Here is a 24,929-nt window from a genome sequence, read left to right as displayed (position 1 = left end):
TAGCCGGAGTACGCCAATCGCTACTGTATTGTAAAGATCAACCCGTAGTCGACTGAAGAACGTTATTGAGCTTTACAGCTATGCGGGGTAGTCGTATATTCATGCCGCTATCCGAACAACGTCCCTTAGCTGGGTTCAGCGCTGATCAAAAGCTACTGACAGATTTCGCTGAATGATGCACAACCCGTGTGAATGTCTACGCTACATGCACAAGCAAGAGCATAGGCATCAAGCGTCGCTCTCGCTACCCGGCGACCGGTATCCAGCGGCTTTACTAACCAAGGATATCCGCGTCTGTCCTCAGGTACGGCTGCTGTCAGGCGGGACATGGATTGTGGTTTCCCTGGCTTGTCTTGGCATATTTCTGGTATGCTCTCGGTTCTCGGCAACGACGATGTGCAGCGCTAAGATTACAGAAACCATCCACACAAGACCTTGTTGATAAGCCAGGAAATGACTCGGAAGACCCGATCGCATGTGAATAGTTCGATTCAACGTCGAGAACAAGCTTCTAGACACTGTCTTCAATCGAGAACCTTCAGTATGGGAATGGGGCGTAAAGAGATAAGCAGCCGCTATTGCCACTCAGCCAAGCTGCATCCTTCATTGTTCTGTGATAGCAGAGAATCCTACTGCGCCCCGTTGTGTTGGTGTATGGGTGATCATCAGAGGGTTCTGTTGGACAGGCCATGCCAAGCAAAGACGGAAAACAGCGGGTCAGGCCATGGGAATGCCAATGTGCCATGCTGCCAGGCGAGGCAAAGCTTCCGCTGATAGCAACGAAGCCTCGTGCCAACGACCATGTGGAGGTCTTCGGCGCTCTTGTCTCGTTTTGTCGCGCTTGTTCTATTGTCAAGGAGATAAGCGTGGCTAGGTGAATATGCCAATGCTGGTGCCGTCCATGGACGTTTTCGAGAAGCACGACGGGGCGTCCGCGCTAGGTGGATTGGAGAGAACAACGCGACCACTGATTGGAGTGCGCATGGAGTGCGACACGGCGTGCTGCTGCCGGTTGGTCGAGCTGCCTGTTCGAGTTTGGTGGAGTTACATCGCATGCATGCGAAGGCTGTTTCATTGTGTGGGGAGCAGCCGAGGATTGATGTGACGAGGAGGCGCCCAGCGGGACGGAAGGCTCGGCGCCAGCTGGGCAGCGGAGTCGCAGCAGAGTTCGGCGGTCATGAGCGACGACACACGCGATCACCGACAAATGTCACTCGCCGGACCAACGTCCTGGCTCTCAACTCCAGCTCCCTCCTCACTGCAGCGATGAACGACTTTCCCACGAGCTGTCAGCGCGCATGTGCACGCTGTGTCTGTGCGCAAGCTCTTCGGTATTGCACTGCGGCGTGGTGTCATCATGGCACAGCTCGTCGTCCAGATAAGAAAGAGCTAGGGTTACCCACCGCGTGAATGGCTGGAAGAGCAGAACATAGTGTGATCAGCGACGCTGCCAAGTACCGAAGCACTCAATCGACGTCGTCGCATGCGCCGAGATACCCATTTCCCTGGAGCTTGGCTTGCCGAAGCCCTGCAAAGACGGGTGCGAAGCTCTAAATCGTAGTCTTACTTTCGGCATCGCCTTCCCGCCCAGCCTTTGCCCAGTCACCGGCTGGTGATAAGACGGGCATTGCGAAATAGTCCCTTGATGCTGTATGGGTCAACCGCCGGCTTGGGCTACTAGCTAGATTCCACCAATTCCTGGAAACGAGGGTGGAGTGTATCCACATAGGACACCTGCTCGAAAGAGAGACAGTCAAGGAATACCAAGACGGCGCTTGGGATGAGCAGATTTGCCGCTTCTGTGTCACTTTAAGGATGCTATGAGTATAATTGCGGTCGTGTGCCCAACCCTTGCGGTTCAGCAGCAGCTCATTCTTTTGCACCGCCCATCTTTTTCCGTGCCTGCTAATCATGTCGGCTAACGCTGCCTCGAACGCCGTGGACATGGCCATGTCTAACGAGCCTAACAAGGCTGCCATGCCTTTGTACGAAGTCGACGAGAAGCGTGCTCTTTCGGACGACCACACGCCGTCGACTCTCAGCCACCAGCCTCATGGCGCTGATGTCTTCGAGGCCGACTTGGAAGGCGAAGAGCCTACGGAAGATGAGTTGAAAACACTCCGCCGTGTATCTGGAAAGATCCCGTGGACTGCCTTCACCATCGCCTTCGTCGAGCTTTGCGAGCGTTTCGGTTACTACGGATGTCAGGTTTTGTGTATGTTGTCGCTCATCTCTACAGAAGGATCAACCCACTGACTATTTCGAAGACACCAACTTCATTCAACAGGACCTGCCTGTGATTGATGGTGTTCCGCAAACCACTGGCAAGGATCCTCGTTCAGAGGGTCAACCAGGCGCCTTGGGCATGGGACAGCGTGCATCCTTCGGTATCGGTCAATTCAACTCTTTCTGGGCTTACAGCACACCCATTATCGGTGCCATTATCGCCGACGAGTACCTTGGTCGCTTCAACACCATCTTCATCGCCATCGCCTTCTCTATCCTGGGTCACATTCTGCTCATCATCTCCGCCATTCCCGCTGTCCTCACCAGCGGCAATGCCATCGGTCCTTTCATCCTAGGTGTCATCACCCTCGGTTTCGGTACCGGAGCTTTCAAGGCCAACATCTCGCCCTTGATCGCTGAACAATACCGCCAAACCAAGCCCCGTGTCATCAAGGACCCCAAGACTGGCGAGCGCGTCATCTCTGACCCCAACATCACGCTCTCTCGTATCTTCTTGTGTATGTTGTCCCCAATGTGATGTTGTAAGCAATTTACTAACATACTCCCAGACTTCTACATGTTCATCAACATTGGTTCCCTCACCGGACAAATCTCCATGGTCTACGTTGAGAAGTACGTCGGCTTCTGGTGTGCGTGGCTGCTACCCACCATCATGTTCTGTTTCTGCCCCGTCGTCCTTTGGGTCTGCAGGAACAAGTACATCCGCACTCCCCCCACTGGCTCCGTCCTCATCCGCGCCTTCAAGGTCTTGAAGCTCGCCACCAAGGGCAAGTGGTCTCTCAACCCTGCGACTACGCGCAAGAACTTCAAGAGCGAGCGATTCTGGGAGGACGTCAAGCCCAGCCACCTCGGTGCCAACAAGCCCTCCTGGATGCAGTTTGACGACGCTTGGGTTGACCAGGTTGCTCGTGGCCTGCGCGCGTGCTCTTGCTTCACCTGGATTCCTCTTTACTGGTTGAGCTACAACCAGATGAACAACAACCTCACGTCGCAGGCCGCCACTATGACCCGTAACGGTGTTCCCAACGATGTCATTACCAACCTCAACCCCATCTCCCTGGTCATCTTCATTCCCATCGTTGACAACTTCCTCTACCCCGCTCTCCGCAAGGCAAACATCCGCTTCACCCCCATCAAGCGTATCGCTTTCGGTTTCATCCTCGCATCTTTCGCCATGGTTTCCGCTGCCGTCATCCAGCACTACATCTACGCCGAGGGCCCTTGCGGCGAATACATGAACAGCTGCGACGACCCAGCCCCGATCAACGTCTGGACCCAAGCCGTGCCCTACATGCTTGTTGGTTTCTCCGAGATCTTCACGTCGATTACTGGACTCGAATTTGCATTCACAAAAGCACCCAAGAACATGCGTTCGCTAGTAACTTCGTACTGGCACTTCATGTCCGCCTTCTCGAACGCGCTTGGTCAGGCGTTTGTGTCGCTGTCCGAAGATCCATTGTTGGTCTGGAACTACACAACTGTTGCTATCTTGGCGTTCATCGGTGGCATCCTCTTCTGGTTCCATCAGCGCAAGACTGACAAGCAGGAGGATATTCTTAACATGCTTCCGGACTCCAACTACATGGGCAAGGACCGAAGGCATAGTGTTGCTGGTGCTGAGGAGGCTATCGCTGGCCACAATGTTGAGGCGCATGTTCGCACCCAAACATGATCGCGCGCGGTACATTGCTATATGTTGTTGTCAATGAGAGCAGCTGACAAAATTGGCTGTATGTAAGGAGCTGTCATGATCGAAGATACCTATTTAGCTTGAAACGAGTTCAAACATGAGACTTCCAATCAGCTAGTGTAACTCCTCTTCCTTATCTGCTTCGCCCCGTGAACTATGCATCGTCTGCACGTTTGTCAACATCTGCATACGGTCATCATAGCCATGTATTTCCCAATCGCGGTGCTGGCGGTGACATGCTAGGTCTTATCGTGGCACGAGACGACCTGCACGACGTTCAATGGGCTCGACGGGATTATGCCAAACCACTCATACGAGATTGAGAGCGCAGGATCAAGCATGGCGTACATACCATTCCCAACAAGATTAATCAAAAGTTAAGCATGATAGAAAGTCGTTTGTGCGTGCGTCATTTACGGAGTGAACATTGGCTTTCGCAATTGGATATCTAGCCTGAACTCTCCATCGGCAGGCAGCCCAACATGGGCCATTGTGCGCATAATCCGTCGCTGCTTATTCAAAGCTTCAACCCTTGGCTAGATTGTTGTATGACGAAGAAAGGCTTCATCGTTTTGACTACCTCCTTCCTGACTATATTGTGGCCCGCGCTTGTTGTCCCCATGTGATGTGAATGCAGGTGATTTTACGAGTACGCAATAAGCTGAGCGTGTACATGATACAGGCACTGCTAGGTACGATTCGAAGTCATTCATGACATTTGAAGTGTATTGCTTTGACATGCACGTTGTGCCGAATTTGGTAGGCTCGATCGTCAATGATGACATTCGCATGTGTTAAGTCTTGCATGACATGGTGATATGATCCTGAAAGTGTTGTGTGCTCAAGCCTCGTCAAGAGTGTTCGCCTCATTGGTATCAACGTAGTCCTTCATACATCGTTCCGGACGGTATTCGGTGTACTTGACCACGGTAACAATACTGGTGGGCAACTGCTCGTAGACAGGCACAGGCTCCTCGCCCTGCATTACAGTGGGAAGTTCGCACTCCATGTCGTCCCAGCACTTCTCCGGCAAGTCATGCTCCGGGTTCCTGCTGGGACACTTGTAATCTCCTTGGCTCGGAATCTTTGCTTCGATGCATGAGACAAGCTCGAAGTCATTGGAAGGGAACGGGTCTCGACTAGGCGGTATCATCAACCTCCTCCTGACCTCAGTTTCATGAATCGTATGGGATATTTCGGGACGAGGACTTGTATGGATCCATGCGTGATTATCGAAGCTTTTGCTTATAGGATTCAGCTGACCTGGGTGTATCTCCATTTTGTATCCAGTCTTAATAACCTCCAGAAACTTTTTCTGCTTGATCCATTCCTGCAACTCCGGGAGGCCGAAGAAGTCAGCCTCGGCCAGAAGTTTATTATATCCCACGTAATCAAAGCCCTTTTCCCTCGTCCAGAGCAACGGATACATTGTGGGTCTCTTGATATAGGCGAATAATGCTGGCCAGATCTCGGGATCCGTGTCGACGGGAAGCGAACCGTCGGGCAACAGATCAACGGGCCATCGACCGCTAAGCAAACTGGCGAAGTAATCGCAGTTTTTGAGAATCGACTTTGTGGTGCGATACTTGTGGCCGTCTACATCGAGGGTTATGTGGTCGGTCTCGGGGAGATCGGTGCGGCGAGGGTAGTCGTGTTGTTGAGGGGCATTCGAGTCGTTCGATGCGTCGAGTTCCATGGTGTTGACGTTCGATGTCATAACCGAGGGATGAGTGGGGGAATAAGTACAGTGAGAGACGATTGAGTGGTTGGTGTGATGGGGGCCGATTGATGTGTGAAGTGATGAGAGATGGCAGACCGAGGAAGACGCGTCTCCAAACGCGCCAAGGCTTGCCCCGCTCGTGCTGTCCGCTGCTCCCTCGAGAGGGAATCCCTCCCCACAAATCCAACTCGGGGGGAACTCAACAACCTTTGGGAAACCACACAATGTCCTGCCAACCTTTCGCTAATGACGCGCTGCAACGCGTGCGGTTGGGCTCTCGATTACTTCCATACCGGCACCGATTACGCCAAACACAAACCAGTTCACTTCTGCGACGCCTTCTCTAAAATCCAGATGTCGCTGACACTCCGCGGCTATCACAAGCTGTTCATGTTTGCGGAAATGAGAATATGGCAATACTGTAGTATCTTGTTCTGGGTCGAGCCGGAGTGGATCGCGCATATGCATGACCACGAGCGTGCATAGCATAGGAGGGCAGAGGATTCAGGTGTTGTCAATCGTGATGTGGGTAGATGTCGCGGAAGCGGAATATCAGACATTGTCTCTGTGTCTAATCTCTTGAGCATGGATCGTGCCACCTCTTATCTAGGTACGGCCCTGACCGTTGTCGCCTCTGCCCGCACATCTCTCTCCCCTCACCTCCCACGGCGATATTTCCAAGCTTCTATTTAGCTCTGCCCTCCGGCGCAGCAACACTTGGGGCTACTTATCCGCGCTGCTCTCTAGAACACTGCGTATTGTGACCTCCTCACCGCTGTGCGTCTATATCACGACTCCAGGCAATGCCGCCAAAGACCATTACGGAGGAGATCGACGACGACGCCGACGATGAGATCAACAGTGAGACCCACGACGACACCAACGGCGACATTGAAGACGAAGACGAACTTGGCATGTTCCCTACAAACGATGAGCTTATAGCAATCGCAGAAGAGGATCCCACGTCCGCAGCAGGGCTCGCATACCAGACTCCCTTTGGCGCTTTGCTCTGGCCATTGACCCATCGTCACAACACCCGCGATCGTGTTACACGAGACCTTATTAGCAGTGTTGGTACTTAGGTAGTAGAATCAATCTAAGACTCTTACTCTGCACCATTATCAACTTCCCTGGAAGGTTGAGTTGGCCATGGGTCCAGATCGGCAGGCCCAGAATTCGAAGGCCTGTACCAAATTCAACACTGCATCCTCGTCGTGCTGGGCCCTAGTAATGAGGCGACGATTCCAGTCATCAGAATAGAGAAGAGCAACTACAAGCATGGCCCCCAAGACGTAGCAAGGAAGCACATAGTCTTCAATCATCTCCAGACCGCTCTCTTGTCGCATCTTAAGTTGCCTTATCGTCTACGAACTCTCTCCTATGATCACTCTTAATGTTTCTTGTCGTGGTCACTTTAATATCTCAGTGGTGCAAATCCTGATTCACCACGGAATCCAGACCATTCACTCACTACACTAAGCCAAGACAAACGCACCACACGTTGAGATATATACCCGACCAACTTCAAAACTGCGGCTTCACTTGTCACATAAAACTCCTCCTACCATTTCATCACCCATTCCACTCGCACACCACAGTAACGATGGACGATATCTGGAGCGACACGGAGATGAGCGAGACGTCGTTTACCACCACCGAATCATCACCGCCGCCATCTCCCATCCTGACAGACTACCAAAACAACCTCATCGCCACCTATGCGTTCCACAGCGATAGCATCAGCGACCTCATGAACATTGCCGTCGACCTCGAAATCAGCGTGCGACGCGAGCGCGACGAACCGAGCCTCCCATATCTCACCGAGGACTTGGAAAAGACACGAGGGGAGCTGGTGTTGCACAGGGACGCGAAGCGCAGGATTGAGAGGAACCTGAAGAAGGAGAAGGGGAGGTTGAAGATGGTGGTTGGAAATGGGTCAATCGTGGCGAAGCAGCAGTTGAATGAGATGGCTCGTTATATGGAGGTGGACAAGACGATAGAGTGTCTACGCTGAGAGATCCGTGGGCTATGGCGCGCAAACCTGCATATCTAGAGGAGTCTACGGTGTCTGGTGCAGGGGTGCTTTGAGCTGATTTGACAAACGCGACATGCATCAAGTTGGGTCTAAGACTGAATGAACGCAGTATACAAACCGGTTTATGACTTTCCTTGAATTCTATTGACGCTTGCTCTCATAAGAGCAGTAATGGATGGTCATGTGAAGGGGGTATACTCTTAGTCGTAACCATCGAAACCGGACTAGACGAGCAAACGATGACAAGAAGTGAGATTACGGAAGTGTACAGGGTATTGTTACAAACAGTACAAATACAAAAATTAACAGCACATAACGCAAAATCATGCGACAGCAAGAGTAGCGGCGCTTGGGGTGGTGCGCTTTTGTTAAACGGTCTCCTCCGCGTCTCCATTCGATGCTACGTCAAACCCGAGCATCGGATGCGTCACCTCTCCCCAGCACCACAAGCAGGTTTTGTTCCCAACTTGTCGTCCGCAGGCGCAATGTTCTTTGTGTTCGGCGAATATTGTATCGAGTTTAGACTCTTCCGCCTCGTAACAGCGTAGGCATAGCCAGCGGTCAAGGAATCGATTACGCAAAGTGCACTGACACTGAGAGTCTTGAAGACTGCTTCGGCTATCCGAACGATCTTTTGGGAGACAGTCGTTGCAGAACCATCGTTTCCTTTGCTCTGTTGCTTGGTATAAGGCTCGAAGGACGGGCGAGGGGTGCACGACGTTCGAAGACGCCGATGCGGCCAAGGTGTGACTGCCGAGATCTAACTCTAAGAGCTCTTCGACACACTCTGGTAGACCGAAACTATCTTCTTCAAAAGGAACGTCGATGAAGCCTTGGTCGTGATGTGGTGCACTGGAACCATGCGCGGGACTTTCCCATTCTGGCGCTGGGTGATCACTAGACATGTGATGTGGGCTGAGGATAGGTATCTCAGAGGGCGATAACAAGATAAAGCCGCTAAAGTTGGGCAGCTCATCTTCATCACATGGCGTCTCGTAGATGCTCTGGTAGACGCAGTGGATGCGGCACTCGTCGCAGGTGCTGACTTTACATCTTGAACAGGGTCGACACTCCGTATCGGACTCTTTTGCGCCGCACTTGATGTACTCAGTACAGTCGTAAGCATCGAAGAAGGTCGACTTCTTGTGACGCTTGTTACGGATCCGTACACCCCTGCCAGAACACTTGAGTTTGCCCAGCAAATTCTCCAAGCTACTGGAATGCGGCAGTATCGTCTTGTGCATAGTCTTTGAGCATAGAAGTAGCGCCATGAGGTCGTCTGGGTATAAGCTTGATATGATCATCTCCAGCAAGCCGTATTCGTGAAACACTTCCATGAGAGGACATCGCTGCCTTGACACAGCCAAACTATCCACTCTTGTCTTTTTGCGCGCCTCCATTTGCTCACCGCTCGATCTTTTGCGCTTTGTAGTCTCCATGGTCTCCCATTCGCGATAGTCTTGATCCCAAGTATCTCGTGGTTCTGCTGTCCTAGTGGTGGACACGCGGTGGTCCAGCGATTGAGTAGTCATATCAGCCTTGAGACTCCTAAGAAAGATGAGCAAAGAAGACTAAGGACGTCGGTGCGTCAGTCGAAGTCATCATGGGCCAGCAGATGCACCATGAGAGTACCGGCTCATGAGCACCACCGAGTCCGCGCAATGACGGGAAGCGCATCCCAAGGCGACGTACTTGTCTCTCACGTCGCAACGTGGTTCTAGCCTTCCGCGCCTCTGATAGCGCTTAACAGCTTTCAGTACCTGGATCTGGGTCCATCTTGGCGTTGTGTTGACAATAGTGTGGGGGACGCTCAACAGGCGGGACGAGATGAACAATGGCGTTGTATTACCAACACCTCGCAGCAAAGTGGGGCGTCTATTTCAGAACCAGGGCGATTCAGAAAGAGCATGAGAAACGATGAGGAATTTTTAGTCTCGTCTATTTTGACCATCGTGGACAAACGGGGAGATGCGGGATTGCGTTCCGGTAGCGGCCGACTGACGAATGAGCATCCATGACATAATGATGCCTCGGTCATTGCTTCTTTCCGTCTGCCCTGACCCTTGACTCGACTTCGCGACACTGTTTAGATGTATGCAACACATGCGCAACGCACGCGCAACTCGACTTCGCCACTCCACCACTCCACCACTACTCATCCATCGTCCAGGCATCCGAACCACACTCACGCGTGCTCAAAGCCTCGAGAGGTCGCAACGCTTACCGCTAGCTGGTCAAGAAGTTACATCACGGGTGCTTACGATAGAATGATGGTTCTCTATCGACGATGTTCCGAGCCTCCCCCAGTTCCGTCATTCCGATGCGTAGTCACCACCCTCTTTGGTCCTATCTCCTGGTCGCATTGGCATGACCCTCATTTCTTCTCATCCGGAATGGAGTAGCAGCAACCGATGTCGAGCACATTATAGAAGGTGCAGTCGCGCTGGACGTAGAAGCCACCCTTCTTGTAACAAGTCGATTTGGTAGTGCAGATACCCGAAGGGTCCGATCTGCCGCATGGAGCTGGGTATGGGTCTTTCGGCGCAGCAAGAGCGATAGAAGCGATCGCCGCGATGATGACAAGAACCTTCATCTTAAAGTTTGATGACAGATGATGCGGTTTCGATCAATGGAGGTGTTGGATTTGTGATTTCACAGAGATATGTGTAGGTGAGTGAGTAAGTTGACGGCTTGGTAGAGATGTCGCTTTGGTTATCACGAAACAACTGTTTATATAGACAGCAGCCTCGTATCTGCGGCGCCACTGACATCGTTTTAGAGTGAGAAGCTCATCGAAATGTCCTGTGTCGCAATCCAAATTTAGCTGGGACTATCTGAGCGACCGCGAAATGCCCAAGGTCTGTCCAATCCACGCATCTCTGCGCCCACCAGCCATAACTTTAAGCTTTGCGTATTCGTAGCAGCGATATCGTCATGTTACAATCTGGGCCAATGTGAACCTCCAACCGTGGACGTTGCGATAGCGCTCATATGCCTAAATTGCGTCGCAGCGTTTAGCGAGGGATGCAATCTATCTTCCCCGGATTTCGCATTGCCAGCACTTCTGATAAGTCCCCCACATGCGAGCTAGACATTCTACCATATGAAACGGGCGTACAGTCCTTCCTGGCTCGGATACAAGGCAGATATGACGTCGTCGTAGCATCCAGTACTGAACTCTGTCGCGTCGCGTCGTGGTACCATCGAGGCGGAAGAGCGTATGATCTCATAGAGTACCAAGGCAGTTAAGACGGCACTACCGCTGCCTTGGAAATCTACACCGGGTGCAAGTCCGCAGAATCGCTCCAGCAAACTAATTCACTATGCCCGCTCCAGATCTTTCTGGCACAGCACTTGTGACCCACGGTGGCTACGATTGCAGCCATGTTAGACCATCATTCACAGCGCTACGTCGTTCTTGCGGAACATCCGCACGCTGCTGCGCATCATTGTGGACTTTGCCACGTGATATGGCAATGTAGTCGTCGTAGATTCTTCACGCACACGTGATGCAACGTCTTCTCTAAACGGAAGAGCAACCTTGGAAGTCTCCCCAGAACAATATTGCTAGTCAGTTCATCCAGAAGAGCTCTGAACGAGTCACGTCTCGAACCACTACTCCCTGTTGTTCAATCTGCTGCGTCCAGTTGGCCGGCAATAATGCGATGGCCTCCAACGCCGGTTCCAATGAGATTCGACATGATCCCAGCCTTCGTGGTGTAGTGTGGCGTATTTGACGTCGCAGCGCGTGAGCAGGCAGCGCCACCAGTGGTCTAGGCTTTCTGTATAACCGTTTGAGGTGGCTCGAGGTGACGAGATGCATGTCTCCAGTCGTTCCTAATCCTCCTGACTTCACTGCTAACAGTTAACATCATGTCTTTTGCGGGCCTAGAGCCCCCATCATCAGCGGGGTAGCCCAATGCTGCTACATCTATATCCACGTGTTTCTTCTAGAGCCTGGATCCTTAACTCCATGGGACGAAGCACGGTCTCAATAACCAGCGTTAGGAGACTTCCAAGATGGCTATGGGATGTGCCGCTGTCTTGTACAATAGTCGGCCGCAGTCGCACGAAGATAGTTCGCGTCTTCGACCTCGGCGCGCGATCCCAAGGGCTGATGCGCCCGCTGTCGGGCGCGCTAAGAAATGGCGCATTGCAAGGTTACGTCACGTACGCGCATTCCATCACCAAGTCAGCCTCACACACAGCCTCTACTCACAACACCGGGCGTAGCCGCTTCATGGACGCGATGCTGCGGCTTATAGCAGGGGAACAATCACCACCTTTGCCGGATGCGGACGCGCGATTTAGAATATTCCTGGTCGATCTGCTGGGACAGCGCATTGCATTGCACCCTCAACACCAAAATTTTCATCATCGCAGGCCCGTGTCCAACGCCATGCTCAAAAGGAGCTACACTACGACGCGCTCGGTAAGCTTCTAGAAGGCCAGTAATCGAATCATATAACAGTTCGCTTATCTTTTCCATGCACGGTCGGCGAGTGTTTCCTTCCATGGGGCTTCTAGAAGATAGTTTCTCGGCCTGTTTGTCGGAACGATTAGCTGGCTAGAGCACCACAGCGGTCAACGGCGGCACTTGGCCCTGATTGGCTCACGTCGCCGCCTCAAGTGGGAAGGATCAACCGACCTGCAGCCGCATCTCCACCTTTTGTTTCCAGCATCAGCCGCATCCATTTCCCTACGACATCGTTCTGTATGGACTCTATATCTCTGTGCTTCGTTCAGTCATCGTTTTCTCCCGAAAGACATTCCAGTCCACCCTCCCACAAAGACGCCACCAGTCTGGTGCATGATTCCGATCCATCCGTGTCATGTTGAGATGAGGATTTCCCGTGTCTCGCAAAGGCTGTCTATCTAAACGGGCTAGTACCTTGGCCCCAGAATGGCCATGGCCCCACGGAAAGGAACGCGACGAGCGTGTGACCCTTGTTCTGTCAGTGAGTGTTAGGTGCAGGTCAACGCTCGTGACACAACTGACATTACGCTCCCTTCGTCTAGGGAAAGTGCGATGTGATGGCAACCAGCCATGTTCAAGATGCGAAGCCGCTAGCTGGGACTGCACCTACTTGAAAACGCATGGGAAAAGCGGACCAAAAGGACCACGCCGGACGACGGAAGCCGCAATCAGAAGACTGCAGGAACGGAGCAAGGGCACCCATGATGAGGGGTCAAGGAGCAACAGCGAGACAAGCTTTGACGCTGGAAGCCCAGTATCTACCGAGCTAACCTACCTGGACCCCATCTCTTTGATGAGCGATGCCGATGGTGAACCCAAAGCCTGGCCGGATATCTTGAGTCCAACCCTCTCCGCCACCCCTCACGAGCCTCAGAGGATATCGATTGCTTGCCTATCGCAATATTTGGATGTCTATTCGGCACGTGGATATGGTATATGGCCGGTGGTCGATGCAGAGGCTCTGACGGCACGACTTTTGACTCATCCCGATGACTTGGAAGCTTATGCATTAGCCACTGCGATATCTGCTGCTATAGTGAGCCAGTTCTCTATGGACGAATCGGGGAGTCCACTGGAGGGTCACTACCGCGTCCCGAGTGGCACATTTGAGATGGAAGCAAAAAAGGCAAGGAACGAATGCGATCATCTGGAGAACGTCACTGTGTTCTCTTTGCTGAGCAGCTTCTTCCTACATGTCTACTCAGCAAACGTTGGGAGGATGAATGCTTCCACAGTGTTGCTTGGAGAGGCTATCTTCAAGGCCCACATAATAGGATTGCATAAGGCGAACCACTACGAACACATGACCGCGGAGCAAACGCAATATGCGTTGAGAGTATACTGGCTCCTCTTCATCACGGAGCGAGCACATTCTCTGCAACACGACGTGCCGACAACACTCAAGCGCGCCCCTAATCTCCCTCGACTGGAGGACCTGCACGATGGATCGGTTACACCCGCCTTTGTTCAGCTTTGCCGACTGTTCAACATTTTGGATGTCACGATAACCGCCGAACCAGCAGCTGCGCGCCATGCTCTTGCATTAGCTCAGCAACAGCTTAGCAGTGATGAGGACCCTCGCAGCCTCGAGAACGAGCTCCAGCGCGCAGACATCACAATGACGCAGCAATGGATGCGCATCTTCTTGTGGCAGCACGCACTCAATGTAACGAATTTGAGCAGTCGCGCCAGCCAGGACGAGGAGTTCTCATTTCGCTTCCCCGCCAAAGTCGCTCAAAACGTCCTCAGCAACCTGAGTAGCCTCTCCCGCCAGAGTATTGAGGCGCATGGGCCTGGCATGGTATGGAGTATCTCGCTAGAAAAGTAGAGCGTCACTAACATGTACACAGGAGTCGAAGCTTTTCGATGTCGCAAACTCGCTTGCGGACGTCATGATGATTATGCCTTCGCTCAACCACGAGTCTCACTTCGACCTTGGACCTAGAGATCTGATCCATTCGCTAGCGCAAGTCCTGGCCTCTTTTCGTGGTGGCAACCCTGCTGTCATTAGCATACTGCAAGAGAAGCTCACTATGCTTGGACTCTCCGCTGGATCGCCGCAGAAGTTGCTTGAGCTTTCGTCGCCGGAAGAGGAGCACGAGGAGTGGCACGACCGCTCCATGTCTGCCCCCTCTACCTACCCGTCCTTGAGTCCGGACGTTTCAATGTCACCCTCACTCCAGTCGAGCATGAGTATGGACGGGACGTATTGATCTTCCCGGATTACCGCAGAAGAGCTTTTGCAGTAATATGCACATACGGGCAAATATCTGATTGCACAACGCGTCCAATCATAGCCATGCAGGCACTCGTGCTTTATCGATTCGGTTGCCTAGCGTCCGCAAGACAGGCGCTTGTCAGCAAGCGCCCAAATCCCTCAACAAGTCGTAAGCTATCCATGGCATACCGCTCATTATCGAAGAGACCAACATGATTGATGCACCAGGCTTTGGCCAACGCCTGGTAAATCGCCCCTATCCAAGTTCCAGCAAGATCACTCATTGGTCTCTGCTAAATGAGTGCTTACGAGCCCTGGATCGGGCCGCGCACCATGAAGACAAGAACACCGTCCTGTTGAGACATCATAGGGATCGCGGTAATGCCACCTCCGAAAGCCGAGTCGCGCAGACATACGGAAGGAAAGCACGACAGACAATGAGCTTGAACAGGCGTCAAAGCAGAAATTCAACGCTGAAGTGATGTAAACACAGGCTCGGATCAGAGTTAAGAGGGGACCAGCGGCAGCGCATGTAGATACGATGAACGTTATCAAGGCACATGGCTCCTTGAGGGTGTTGCATGGGTCGTTCCTGCTCTCTATCCAACTTTGAGGACAGCAAGCGTTGGCATTAGCATCACGGCGTAAGCATGTCTTCAACCAGTATAGTACGCAAGCATTGGCCTGGAGCGGGGAAAGTTTCTCGACACTCGATTCGGAAGTGGCACGAAGCCAAAACCGCAGCATGCTAGTTCTATTTTGCAGCCGACCTTCAAAATATATACATCAGATTCGCCATTAGCAGTCATCGCCAGCTCCCTCCCTCATCTCATAGAGATAGGAAGGCCGGGATGACCCGGAGCAACTGGGCTTTCATTCATTTGTCCGAGACCATAGTTGATCGCCGCGGCGATATCCTGGTTGTTCTTCTCCAGAAACACGAAGTGCCCATTGCCTTTGATACCAATGTCGGCAAGCTTGATCCACTGATAATTGGTGAGGCCCATCTGCTTGAAGTACTCGATAAAGCAGTGGTCGTACGTGATGTGCGGACTGGCCTCACCTGTGATCATGATGTAGGGCACTTTGCCGAGTTGGGTGAGCTTGTGGATGGTGCCAGTCTGCAGAATACAGGAGCGCTTGGCAGGGTCGTCTAGGCCGACCTCAGTGGTAGTAACGGTCGAGCAGTTCGTTACTGGCGGATCGAATTGCAGCGGTGTGTATGTGAGGCCACAAGGCCGCGCGGCAGTACGACCGACGCCAGCAACAGTCGCATTCCCGATCAGAGAAGTATGTGGGATGTTGCCAGGCTCGATATTGATGTTGGCACGCAGCAGGTCGGGGCATGCGTCGGACCAGATAGCCGTGTACGTACAGCCAGCTGAGTGGCAGATGGTGTATGACTGGCCGATCATGCTGAGAAGCTGACATCCAGATGTGCGCATAGTGTTTTCCACGTTCACGTTCGATGAAGAGATAGGAACGTTGGCGGCAGTGAAGGCATCAAAAGCTGGATCTCCGCGAGATCCGTTTCCCGGCCATTGTGTATGTGCGTTTGCCTGTGGGTACTGGTCGAAGTTTTCCGGGGCTGTAAAGCCCTGCTCATTGATCGTGTCTGTAGATCCAAGGCGTAAAGGGTACTTGGAAAGAAGCTGCTGGCCACTTCGGCCGTTGGCAGCGATGTCAACGATGTAGACCTGGTAGCCTTGATCAAGGTAGTAGGAAGCCCACCCCTTGCGATTGTCTGGCGTATTCAGCCATTCTGCGCCCGTGTTGACACCTGCGGAGACAAAGACCATCGGGTAAGGCTTGTTGACTTTGCTGGCGGGCGTCAGCTTCTCAACATACAGCTGGTCGCTCCACATCTGTTGGCCCGGAATGCCGGAGTCGACGTAGCCGCCACCGATATAGAAGAAGTCTCGCTGGTATGCAGATTCTTGACTGTTGCATTTTGGGCTGATCCCATTGACACCAGTGCAGTCTGTTGATGGATCATCTTGGGCCGAAGTCTGGAAGGGCAATGCGCCCAGCAGCAAACCCGAGATAATGGTACGTGAATACATGGTCAAGTAAAAAAGAGGTTAAATAGAACGAATGGGTCACAAGTAGTGTCAAAGGAGTACGGATGATTCTTGGAGGGGTTTGCGCAGTCAGGTCGGCAGCATGCATCCGCTTTCAGTTTGGAGACCGCGCTTTCATGCTAACAGGTCGCGGCATTGGCTCCAGTCGCGCAGACGAGATGTAAAGTTGGTCTCAATCTCGGTATGGGGCTTCTTGGAGATGCCTTCCGTTCGCTTTTGCGCGCTCCGGGGAGGAGCGGACATTAGCTACTATAATTAGCTTAGTGGAGCGGATGCATGCTGCCTTTCTAATCATCCAGACTCTCAGGGTGGCAGCGGACAGATTACATGTTTGCGAAGAAGTTGGTTTTTACTTGTGATGGAGTAGCTCCAGCGCACAGCCCATTAAATTCGTTCCGTCGGTCGGGACGTCCCGTCTTCGAGAAACGGCGTCTTGGATATGCGCGCAAACAGGTACCTAATTGCCAGCACCCAGACTGTAGGGCTCCGGTCCATCTACCTTCCGCGCGCCTCCAGCCCGACTTACTTATGCTTCAATCTATCTGCTCACCGCACCACCCGAGAAGTCTTAAGAATCTGTCTGCAGACCGTGGTATGATACCTCATCACGATGCGGAGGATACACCATCTCCGGATCTTAACATCACTAGATCAATTACCGCTATAGAAGCATTGCTGAACAGAGAAAGGTTATCGCGCCCAAACCACCTGAGAATGTACCTCAGCTTTTGTAAGATACAATGTCCATGAAATCATGACGTCCTCGGTGTCTTTGTCCCTCCCTTTAGACTATGATACGTTCACTACGCATACAGTCGCTAGGCCAGTTCTAGGTTCACTCCACCGTGCAGACTTTCGCGTCGAACACAGTCTCCTTCTGTACGCTTACCACCTCCAGATAAGATTCCTCCTCGTACTCCAACGCGTGCTCCGCTTGCTTCTTATGGCATGCCATGCCACACAACTCCGGACGCCCTCTGTGAGCTGGGATATGGCGAGGACAAAGATATACCTTCTGCTTCTTTTGAATGACATACCAGTCCTCGGTCTTGTTCGCGGGGAAGTATTCTGGGCCAATCGCGCCGATGCCTCGGATGTTCGCATCGTAGGTTTGGACTCTGATAGCGTTGAGGTATTTCTACACATATGTCAGCGCGGAATACATATACGCAGTGAATGCGACATACCTTGTTCTTGATCCACTCATGCAACACGTCGATCTGGAAGTACTGCGACTCGGCCTCCAGACGATTGTACAGATTATAGTCAAATCCTTTAGCCGCATCATAGAACAGCGGTAGTACCTCGGGGCGGCGCATAAAGCGCAATAGGTGCTCGAAGAGATCGGGGTCGGCATCAAGAAAGTACGAGCCGTCCATCTCAGGCTCCCAAGGGAAGCGGCCGGAGAGTTGGTGTCGGAAAAGGCCTGACTCTGCCTGCAGGGTGTCGCGCGAGACCTTGAACTTGCGGCCGCCAATGTCGAGAACGAGGGTCTTAGGATAATTGCCAGTGATATTGGGCACTTCCATGGTAAGGTTGATCAAATCGATAGCTGAAGTACCCTGTGCTCTACCATCTAGCTCACTGTTGCTGCCACTGGTGTCAACAGGCGTACCCTCGGTGGGAACGCTGATTGCTGTCATCGCGGTGGTGATGGCGTCGAGATCCATACTTGTGGTTGACGAAAGTTGCCTGTGTTGTTGTCGTGGTTGCCAGCAATATGGGTATGTCAACACGGAAAGGTTGCTCTCCGACCCACTAGTGCATTCACCGTTCATTCTTCACGAGGAACCAAGGAAAGGCCTTTTCTCCAATATTCACCGTGAATTTAGGGCACGTGCCCTGGGGCTTTGACATATGTGCGGGCTCCTATACCTAACCTGAGTACCCTCTCGCGTAGGCTGTGTACTTAGCCCGCTCAACCTCCGAATTCCTTTGCCATAGACCTCTGTGCCTCAATGTATCTTTCCAATTTTGCTTCCGCCTCAAATCTCTCAGTCCTTTCTTCCCTCAACTCACTCTCGGCCTTTTCAGCCCGTGCCTTCCAATTTCTTACGCTACTCTGACTCCTTTCGAACATATTCTTGAAGCTCTGAGAAGATCTCTTCCTGTCCTCGTTTACCTGCTTCAGCTGTTCAACTTCGCATCTGAGAACCTTTGCCACTTCTGCTTGCTCGGCGATCATACGATTGAACTGTGTTGTAGATGTCGCATCGCGCCTGAGCATCACAATCTCATCGTTCAGTCGACGCAGCTGCGCTTCTTCTTGTTGATGACGGTCTCGCATTGCTGCTATGATGTCTTCGTCTTTGCTGAGTCTGCGCCTCTTCAGTGAGCCTATGAATGCGTTAGTCGCCCTCATGAAGACAGATTGGCTCGTGCTCACCTTGTAGAGTTGCTTCGTTGCTCTCCATTGCAACAGACTGTAGAGAGGGTGATTTAGTCTGCAGTTCCGAAACGATGCTAGAGTCGTCCATCCCGCGCGATAGAGAGGATTGAGATTGCCGGGATGCATTCATCTTATTATGACGGCACAATCGGGCGTTATAGTTAAGACCCAAAGCGAGGAATTAGGAGGACATTTGAAGTTGTTTAAAAAGACTAGAAGCGAGGTGAAGGTAAGAGTGTTTAGGACGACCAACGAATCTCTTGCTCAACGCGCTTGGTAACAAGGTGAGAGATGTCAGTCGACTGCTGTGAGCTTTGTAACATCCACGAGTTACATATCCCTGAGATTCTAGTACCTAGATATCGTCGCCGTAACCCGGCTGGTCTAGCGCTTACATATAGGCATAAAATTTGAGTAGAGTGTTATATGCAAGCACAGCTGAGATTTGCCCTACACCTGGCTCCGAACATATCGCTCTCGTCCCTCCTCAATCAGCTCCTTTAACCGAGCCTCACTAATCTCCCCGCCATCTTGCGCGCCTTCAGCGGCGCCACTGTACCTCCACCCATACTGCGTCTTGACCCACGCCACATCCCACGAACTTGGCCTGGTCCACATAGGAATCATCTCATATCCGAGATCATGATTCGTACTGTCCCTGTAACGTGCTACTGGGCACTCCGCCTGGTTGCCATTTAGACAATTCTCATTACCCATGATGTAGCTGTGGTAGTGCATGATGCTATCCGCATCGTACGGTGAATCGGGGTTCAGTGTCCAGCCGCCCTCGGATTTCCCGTACAGAACAGTATCAGTGTAGGAGCGGCCGCTGAAGTTGTATCTATCGGCGATTGTGACGTCGTTGCACAGTGCGTCGGTCGTTGTGCTGGGGTCAGATTCACGCGCGCGTGCGAGGGCGGTGCGATAGTCGGTGAGCTTTGTACAGTTGTAATGGATGTATCTATCACGGTCTGAGCGTTGTTGCTCGTGCATCATTCCTTTTGTTTGTCAATCTTGTAACATTCGAGATCGAGGGTAATGTCCAACGTACCCATGACATGTCCAAGTTCGTGTGCTACAGTTATGACGCTGGCCTCTACGTCTATCCACATGTTCAGATCCCAAGGCTTTCCCGGCGTATCACCCATGCCCACAGTGGATGCGGCCGCGGCTTTGCCCACGCCATCGTCCTTCCAGATGGCGACTGTCTTGTAGGGTACAGCCATATTCCATTTGCTCTCAGCTGGACTGTTGACATCTATGCAGTACCTTGGGTTCTGTGAGAAGTCAACATACTCCGAGAAGATGATCTTGTGGTTTGTACCCGGCGACGGTCCGCCGCCGAGAGCTGTCATCCACAGTTTGATAGCTGCTTCTAATTTCTCAACATTTGCTTTGCGGTGTTCTTCTGTCGGGAAGCAGTACGGTATCAACGTAATGCCCTTGATGTAGAGCTCCGTCCACTTCTTGGGGCCACCACCGCCTTCGTGACCCCAAAGAGATGTAGCGCCAGATTGCATCCCATCATAGGTTGGAGTCTCGGTGTTGTTAGACGGAGGTAGGACAGCGCATGGACCTGAGAAGATGGGCGATATTGGGGGAATAGACGCCGCTATTGCCTGAATGGCAGCCGCCGCAAAGACCGGGAAGTATCTCATGATGATGGTACTAGGAACAGTTGGTAAGAGCAAAGGAATGATGGAAATGGGAAGTGTAAGGGAGTCTTTAACGTGAGTGCCGGCATTTATGTACTCGTGATCACGAGGGGCGATCCGACTGCAGGGCGCATCGGCCATATAACGCATTTGAGTCACAATGCTCACTCTGGTGAAAGAGTATTGCTACTAGAAAACACTCGCCGGTCGCTCAAGCCTCGGGTGCAGGGCCTTTGTGGCGCCCCGGACTTTCTCGGACTATTTGAGCAACTGCATCAAATAGCAGCACTGGCAACATCTCTGGCAGCCTTCTCTTCCTCTGCCAGCTTCGCCCGTTGACGATCCAACTTCCTTAGAAACTTGGGATCTTCGCCAGTCACCTTACTTCGCTCAATGTATGGAATTTGGTCAAAGTCTTCATCTGAGGCTTCCTCATTCTCATCTTGTATGCCCGCATTCTCGACTGAGTCGATATGGGGTCCTTGGTATGGGTAATTGGTGCGGACCCAGCGGACGTCGCCTGGACTGGGCTTTTCAGCATCTTCGATGTACGCTATTCCTTGCGATTTATCTCCAGGCACCTTCCACCTCCTCAATGGGCATTCTTCCGGGTGGTCTCCCTCGGCGCACTTTTCGTTGGCATGCTGGAAGCTGCTATACGACATAATAGAGTCCACGTCGTACTCGGTATCAGCTTTCATCCACCAGTACTGGGCAGGGCTACCATAAGCCACGGACATGGTATAGTGGACAGCGGGGAATTGAAACTTCTTGGAGTAGTCTGCGAACAGACATAGCTGGTGGTCCTTGAATTGCGGGAGAGCCTTTCGGGCCCGAGCGAGCGCGTCCGAGTAGCCTTTCAACTTTTTGCAATCGAACTCAACGTGTTTGTCGCGGTCTGTTCGCTGGTGTTCGTGACCCATGCCTTGAACTGTCAGTAATGATCATGATATTTGTTTGTTTGAGACATACCGAGCACATGACCGATCTCGTGCGCGACGACCAGGGCAGCCGTCTCTGGGCCGATTGACAAGCGGAGTTTCCAGGGTTTGCCTCTATCAGCCGCGCTGCCAGCCCCCATAGTCGCGTAAGCTCCGTTGGTCATCTTCTCTGACAGACTGATCACCAACGTTGTAGTCGGCAACGAAGGGTTCCACTCTTGTTTGTTTTCGGGGTTCGGATCATAGCACAAGTGATGCTTGGACGCCTTGTAGTCATACCATTCGTTGAATTGAAGATCATGCCCGTTGTCTCTACCACGCTCTCCGCCTAGAGCAGCTTTCCAGAGGGCTACAGCTGCTTCGACGCGCTCAAGTAGCCTGGCACGGTCCTTCTCAGAATAGAAGCAGTAAGCAATCAATGATCTACCTGGGGAAACGATGTCGGTCCATTTCTGTGGACCGCCCCAATTGATATAGTTGAAAAGTGAAGCACCGCCATACTGGGTTGTATCCTGACCGTTTGTGGTATCTGCGGTATCCGTGATATCCGTCGCATGAGCGGCCAGTTGAGCTTCGACTTGCTCATCAGTAATGGGTGGAATGATGCAAGATTGATCTGGGGACCATGGCAGGCTCGAAGCATGGTCCAGCTTGGGGACTACCGCAGCGAGCGCGCCGCAGACCAGGAAGGAGACCACGGGAATACTGTAGAGCATGGCTGTGATTGTCGGGGTGCTGCTTTCAGTGAGTCCGAGTTCCAGAAGTATCAGATAAGAGAAGAGGATGCCAGAGATTCGCAGCTCATGATGATGGAAGGTATGACCGGCTAGCTCGGCTTGGCGCAACAACGGGGCTTGGGGTCGTCGTCGATGCAGCAACTATGGAAGTGAATGCTAGCCCGTAGTCGGGATATTGGCATCACTGCTACACGACCGAATGCATCTTACCACTCGGAAGGTTCGTTGGCCACCAGTTCCGACAGATGCGGAGCGTATGGCGGCGGACTTTCGGGGTCCTAGTGAAGGTGAGACCGCTGCCTTGCGTTCCCGAGCCAGATGTTACAATCTTGCCGCCTGAATAAATCTGCATTCACCGAGACGCAAAAAAGACACAGCGCTAGCGATATTGTGGCCTGCCACTCGACAACAACAGCCCAAACCTTCCCCACAAACCAAAGCCGCAATCCTTGCGCCCACGACTCAGCCAAGATGGCGCACTCTCCTACCAATTCAGGACTCAAGAACATGCGCGACTTCTTCACGCGCAACGAAAAGGAAAAGATCCCTCCTGAGCTCAAACAAGCACTGTCGCTACTGCAACTACCCAACTTGGACAGTCTCGAAGAGCGCTTCCTCGCGACCGCTGCGTTCCTAGAGCCATGGGCTGTGTTCCGCGATTCGATATTCTTGCGTCAACCGGAGGCGGTACCACGTGCAACGGCGATAGCCAGAGAGGATGGAGAGGACGGTGTGTCTCGCACAGACCTGTTGTGGTTTTATACACGATTCGACGAAGGTGTACACCGTTATGACCCACGCGCCGACAAGCACAGCGCGGAGTACACATCAGACTCCAGCGTGCATGGAGTAATCGACAAGAGTGATTGGACTGTGGAGGCGTACGAGAAACACCTCTTCGCCTGGTTGCTGCAGGTATTCAAGGTCGGCAAGTCGCGCAATCCGTGGAACATTGACTACTTCGAGCTCCGCAACATCTGCACCGCCTGGGAAGCAGTCTTCGTGCCCATCGTCAATGCTGTTCGCGCTTCTTACAGTGTCAAAGGCCGACGACACTACGGTCGCCTCGCGCTCTACATCGAAGAGCGGTGTCCATCTGGTCTCGCTTTTCCCAAGGACAACGTCTTGGTACCTGGAGGAAGCCTGATGTCGCCCACGCCGTACCGCATAATCTCCTTGCCGAAGAAGGTCGTCAGTGATGAAGGGGCAACATTCCATAAGCGTGTCAGCGGTGCTGGAGTGTTCACGCGAAAGCAGTACGACGAGACTGAGAAGGAGCTTCGCGATGTGTACCCTCAGTATGGCGGTTTGGTTGAACGGCCCAAGTTCAAACATAAGATGGAAGAGTGGTTGAATGAACAGCGAGCCCGAGCAGACCGCAGGAAGGCCGCAGAGAAGACGGGCGAAGTGAGGACCTTCCAGGCCCAGGTGGTAAAGCGGGACGGTAGCCTGAGCCCAGGAAAGAGCAGCTCTCCTGACAAGGACCGCAGCAGACAAGACCAGGATGGCAGCGAGAGCCCAATCAGACGGTACTCAGATAGCATCCGCCGCTCGCTGTCTCGAGGCATGTCCAGAATGGCGTCAAAGGAGGAGCCGAAGAGTCCGCTGCATGGTGTAACACGACAGATCTATCTACCTGATGAAGGACCGGCTCATCACCCTTCCGAGTCCTCGTCAACCGAGAGGCATGTGAGCGGCGCCTCAACGGATACCACTATCATTACGCCATGGCCCCGTCCTGATACAGTGCGCAAGCCATCTGACCAGAGTGTCTACACGTCAACCCATAACTCAGACACTCTCGTCCTTCCCGGTAGCCATCAGCGCATGCAAATGTGTGACGACACGGACGAATCAATATATTCGCCCATGGGCCAGTTGAGTGCTATACCACAGCCACTGCACCACAAGTACCAGCCTGAGATGCGGGTCGCGCCAACGATCGAAAAGGGAAGAGCACACCCGGATGCACGGGTTCCAAGCTACGAGGGCAGTGGGTGGGACGACGAGATCTCGTTAACAAAGCTCAAAAGTGTACGCGAGGACACTGCGAGAGATCCGCAACGCGTTCAGCCCTCAAAGCCAGTCACGAGGCTTCCTGTGCCTATTAAGCCAACTGCATATACTGGCGATCTGCGTATCGCGTCGAACGACATCCATCGCAAGGCGACACCAAACCCTCTTGCGTGGCCGGGTACTTCTCCGCCCAGAACAGTACCATGGCCCGGAATGGAGCATATCGTTCCGTCCGTATCATCCAGAAGCCCCGAGCGATGGAACAGTACACGTGGGCTTGCCAGCAGCGCTCGTCCTCAACGGCTATTGCGCGATGAGTCTGATCGCAGCGTTACGCGCATCGTTTCGAAAGAAAACATTCGCTCCGTGCTCAAGGGTAACTCTCGTGATAGCTCAGCAGAAGATCTAACTCTGCCGCCCCCCGTACCGATGCTCCCAGGGCAGAATAGAACGATGAGTCCTGCTGGCGCTAGATTGCAGACGTACAACACAAATCTGTTCCCGCGCCGAGAAGAGCGCAAAGGAACTCCAGTCGGTGGGTGGGTTGGTGCGGACAAGAGTAGAGGTGCACATGGCGGTCCTTTTGAGCTAGATATGCTTGATAGGGCGAATTCTGGCCGGGGTGTTCAGGGCAGGACTGCAGGAGGCGATACACGATACCATGAGGAATACCATGGCAGGCATGAGCCTGACGACCGTCGCAGTCTCGAGAAATGGATCTGA

At 52.7% G+C, this 24,929-nt stretch overlaps 10 protein-coding genes across 10 annotated transcripts; 4 read left to right on the top strand and 6 right to left on the bottom strand.

Annotated features, from left to right (window-relative positions):
• Window positions 1-1,911: 1,911 nt before the first annotated feature.
• J4E84_004275 (uncharacterized protein) lies at window positions 1,912-3,919 on the top strand (the record flags this gene model as incomplete). Its single annotated transcript, XM_049386883.1, has 3 exons — window positions 1,912-2,215; window positions 2,268-2,744; window positions 2,796-3,919. 3 exons carry the CDS (start codon window positions 1,912-1,914, stop codon window positions 3,917-3,919), a joined length of 1,905 nt encoding a protein of 634 aa, XP_049245653.1.
• Window positions 3,920-4,778: 859 nt separating this feature from the next.
• On the bottom strand, window positions 4,779-5,633 carry J4E84_004274 (uncharacterized protein; the record flags this gene model as incomplete). Its single annotated transcript, XM_049386882.1, has 1 exon — window positions 4,779-5,633. One exon carries the CDS (start codon window positions 5,631-5,633, stop codon window positions 4,779-4,781), a length of 855 nt encoding a protein of 284 aa, XP_049245652.1.
• An 827-nt stretch (window positions 5,634-6,460) lies between these two features.
• J4E84_004273 (uncharacterized protein) lies at window positions 6,461-7,671 on the top strand (the record flags this gene model as incomplete). Its single annotated transcript, XM_049386881.1, has 2 exons — window positions 6,461-6,731; window positions 7,256-7,671. The coding sequence occupies 2 exons, from the start codon at window positions 6,461-6,463 to the stop codon at window positions 7,669-7,671; spliced, it is 687 nt and encodes a 228-aa protein (XP_049245651.1).
• A 4,924-nt stretch (window positions 7,672-12,595) lies between these two features.
• J4E84_004272 (uncharacterized protein) lies at window positions 12,596-14,382 on the top strand (the record flags this gene model as incomplete). Its single annotated transcript, XM_049386880.1, has 3 exons — window positions 12,596-12,650; window positions 12,712-13,970; window positions 14,020-14,382. 3 exons carry the CDS (start codon window positions 12,596-12,598, stop codon window positions 14,380-14,382), a joined length of 1,677 nt encoding a protein of 558 aa, XP_049245650.1.
• An 829-nt stretch (window positions 14,383-15,211) lies between these two features.
• Window positions 15,212-16,450, bottom strand: J4E84_004271 (uncharacterized protein; the record flags this gene model as incomplete). The annotated part of the gene is made up of 1 exon (XM_049386879.1): window positions 15,212-16,450. One exon carries the CDS (start codon window positions 16,448-16,450, stop codon window positions 15,212-15,214), a length of 1,239 nt encoding a protein of 412 aa, XP_049245649.1.
• Window positions 16,451-17,303: 853 nt separating this feature from the next.
• J4E84_004270 (uncharacterized protein) lies at window positions 17,304-18,138 on the bottom strand (the record flags this gene model as incomplete). Its single annotated transcript, XM_049386878.1, has 2 exons — window positions 17,304-17,606; window positions 17,656-18,138. The coding sequence occupies 2 exons, from the start codon at window positions 18,136-18,138 to the stop codon at window positions 17,304-17,306; spliced, it is 786 nt and encodes a 261-aa protein (XP_049245648.1).
• A 248-nt stretch (window positions 18,139-18,386) lies between these two features.
• Window positions 18,387-18,882, bottom strand: J4E84_004269 (uncharacterized protein; the record flags this gene model as incomplete). The annotated part of the gene is made up of 2 exons (XM_049386877.1): window positions 18,387-18,805; window positions 18,855-18,882. 2 exons carry the CDS (start codon window positions 18,880-18,882, stop codon window positions 18,387-18,389), a joined length of 447 nt encoding a protein of 148 aa, XP_049245647.1.
• A 425-nt stretch (window positions 18,883-19,307) lies between these two features.
• Window positions 19,308-20,377, bottom strand: J4E84_004268 (uncharacterized protein; the record flags this gene model as incomplete). The annotated part of the gene is made up of 2 exons (XM_049386876.1): window positions 19,308-19,793; window positions 19,937-20,377. 2 exons carry the CDS (start codon window positions 20,375-20,377, stop codon window positions 19,308-19,310), a joined length of 927 nt encoding a protein of 308 aa, XP_049245646.1.
• Window positions 20,378-20,787: 410 nt separating this feature from the next.
• Window positions 20,788-22,169, bottom strand: J4E84_004267 (uncharacterized protein; the record flags this gene model as incomplete). Its single annotated transcript, XM_049386875.1, has 2 exons — window positions 20,788-21,437; window positions 21,485-22,169. The coding sequence occupies 2 exons, from the start codon at window positions 22,167-22,169 to the stop codon at window positions 20,788-20,790; spliced, it is 1,335 nt and encodes a 444-aa protein (XP_049245645.1).
• A 492-nt stretch (window positions 22,170-22,661) lies between these two features.
• J4E84_004266 (uncharacterized protein) lies at window positions 22,662-24,929 on the top strand (the record flags this gene model as incomplete). The annotated part of the gene is made up of 1 exon (XM_049386874.1): window positions 22,662-24,929. One exon carries the CDS (start codon window positions 22,662-22,664, stop codon window positions 24,927-24,929), a length of 2,268 nt encoding a protein of 755 aa, XP_049245644.1.

Source organism: Alternaria hordeiaustralica, assembly GCF_023758085.1.
Source record: "Alternaria hordeiaustralica strain BMP 2776 chromosome Unknown scaffold_6, whole genome shotgun sequence".
NCBI lineage: Eukaryota > Fungi > Ascomycota > Dothideomycetes > Pleosporales > Pleosporaceae > Alternaria > Alternaria hordeiaustralica.
Note: the sequence above shows the minus strand (reverse complement) of the source record. Positions and strands in the feature narration are given on the sequence as shown.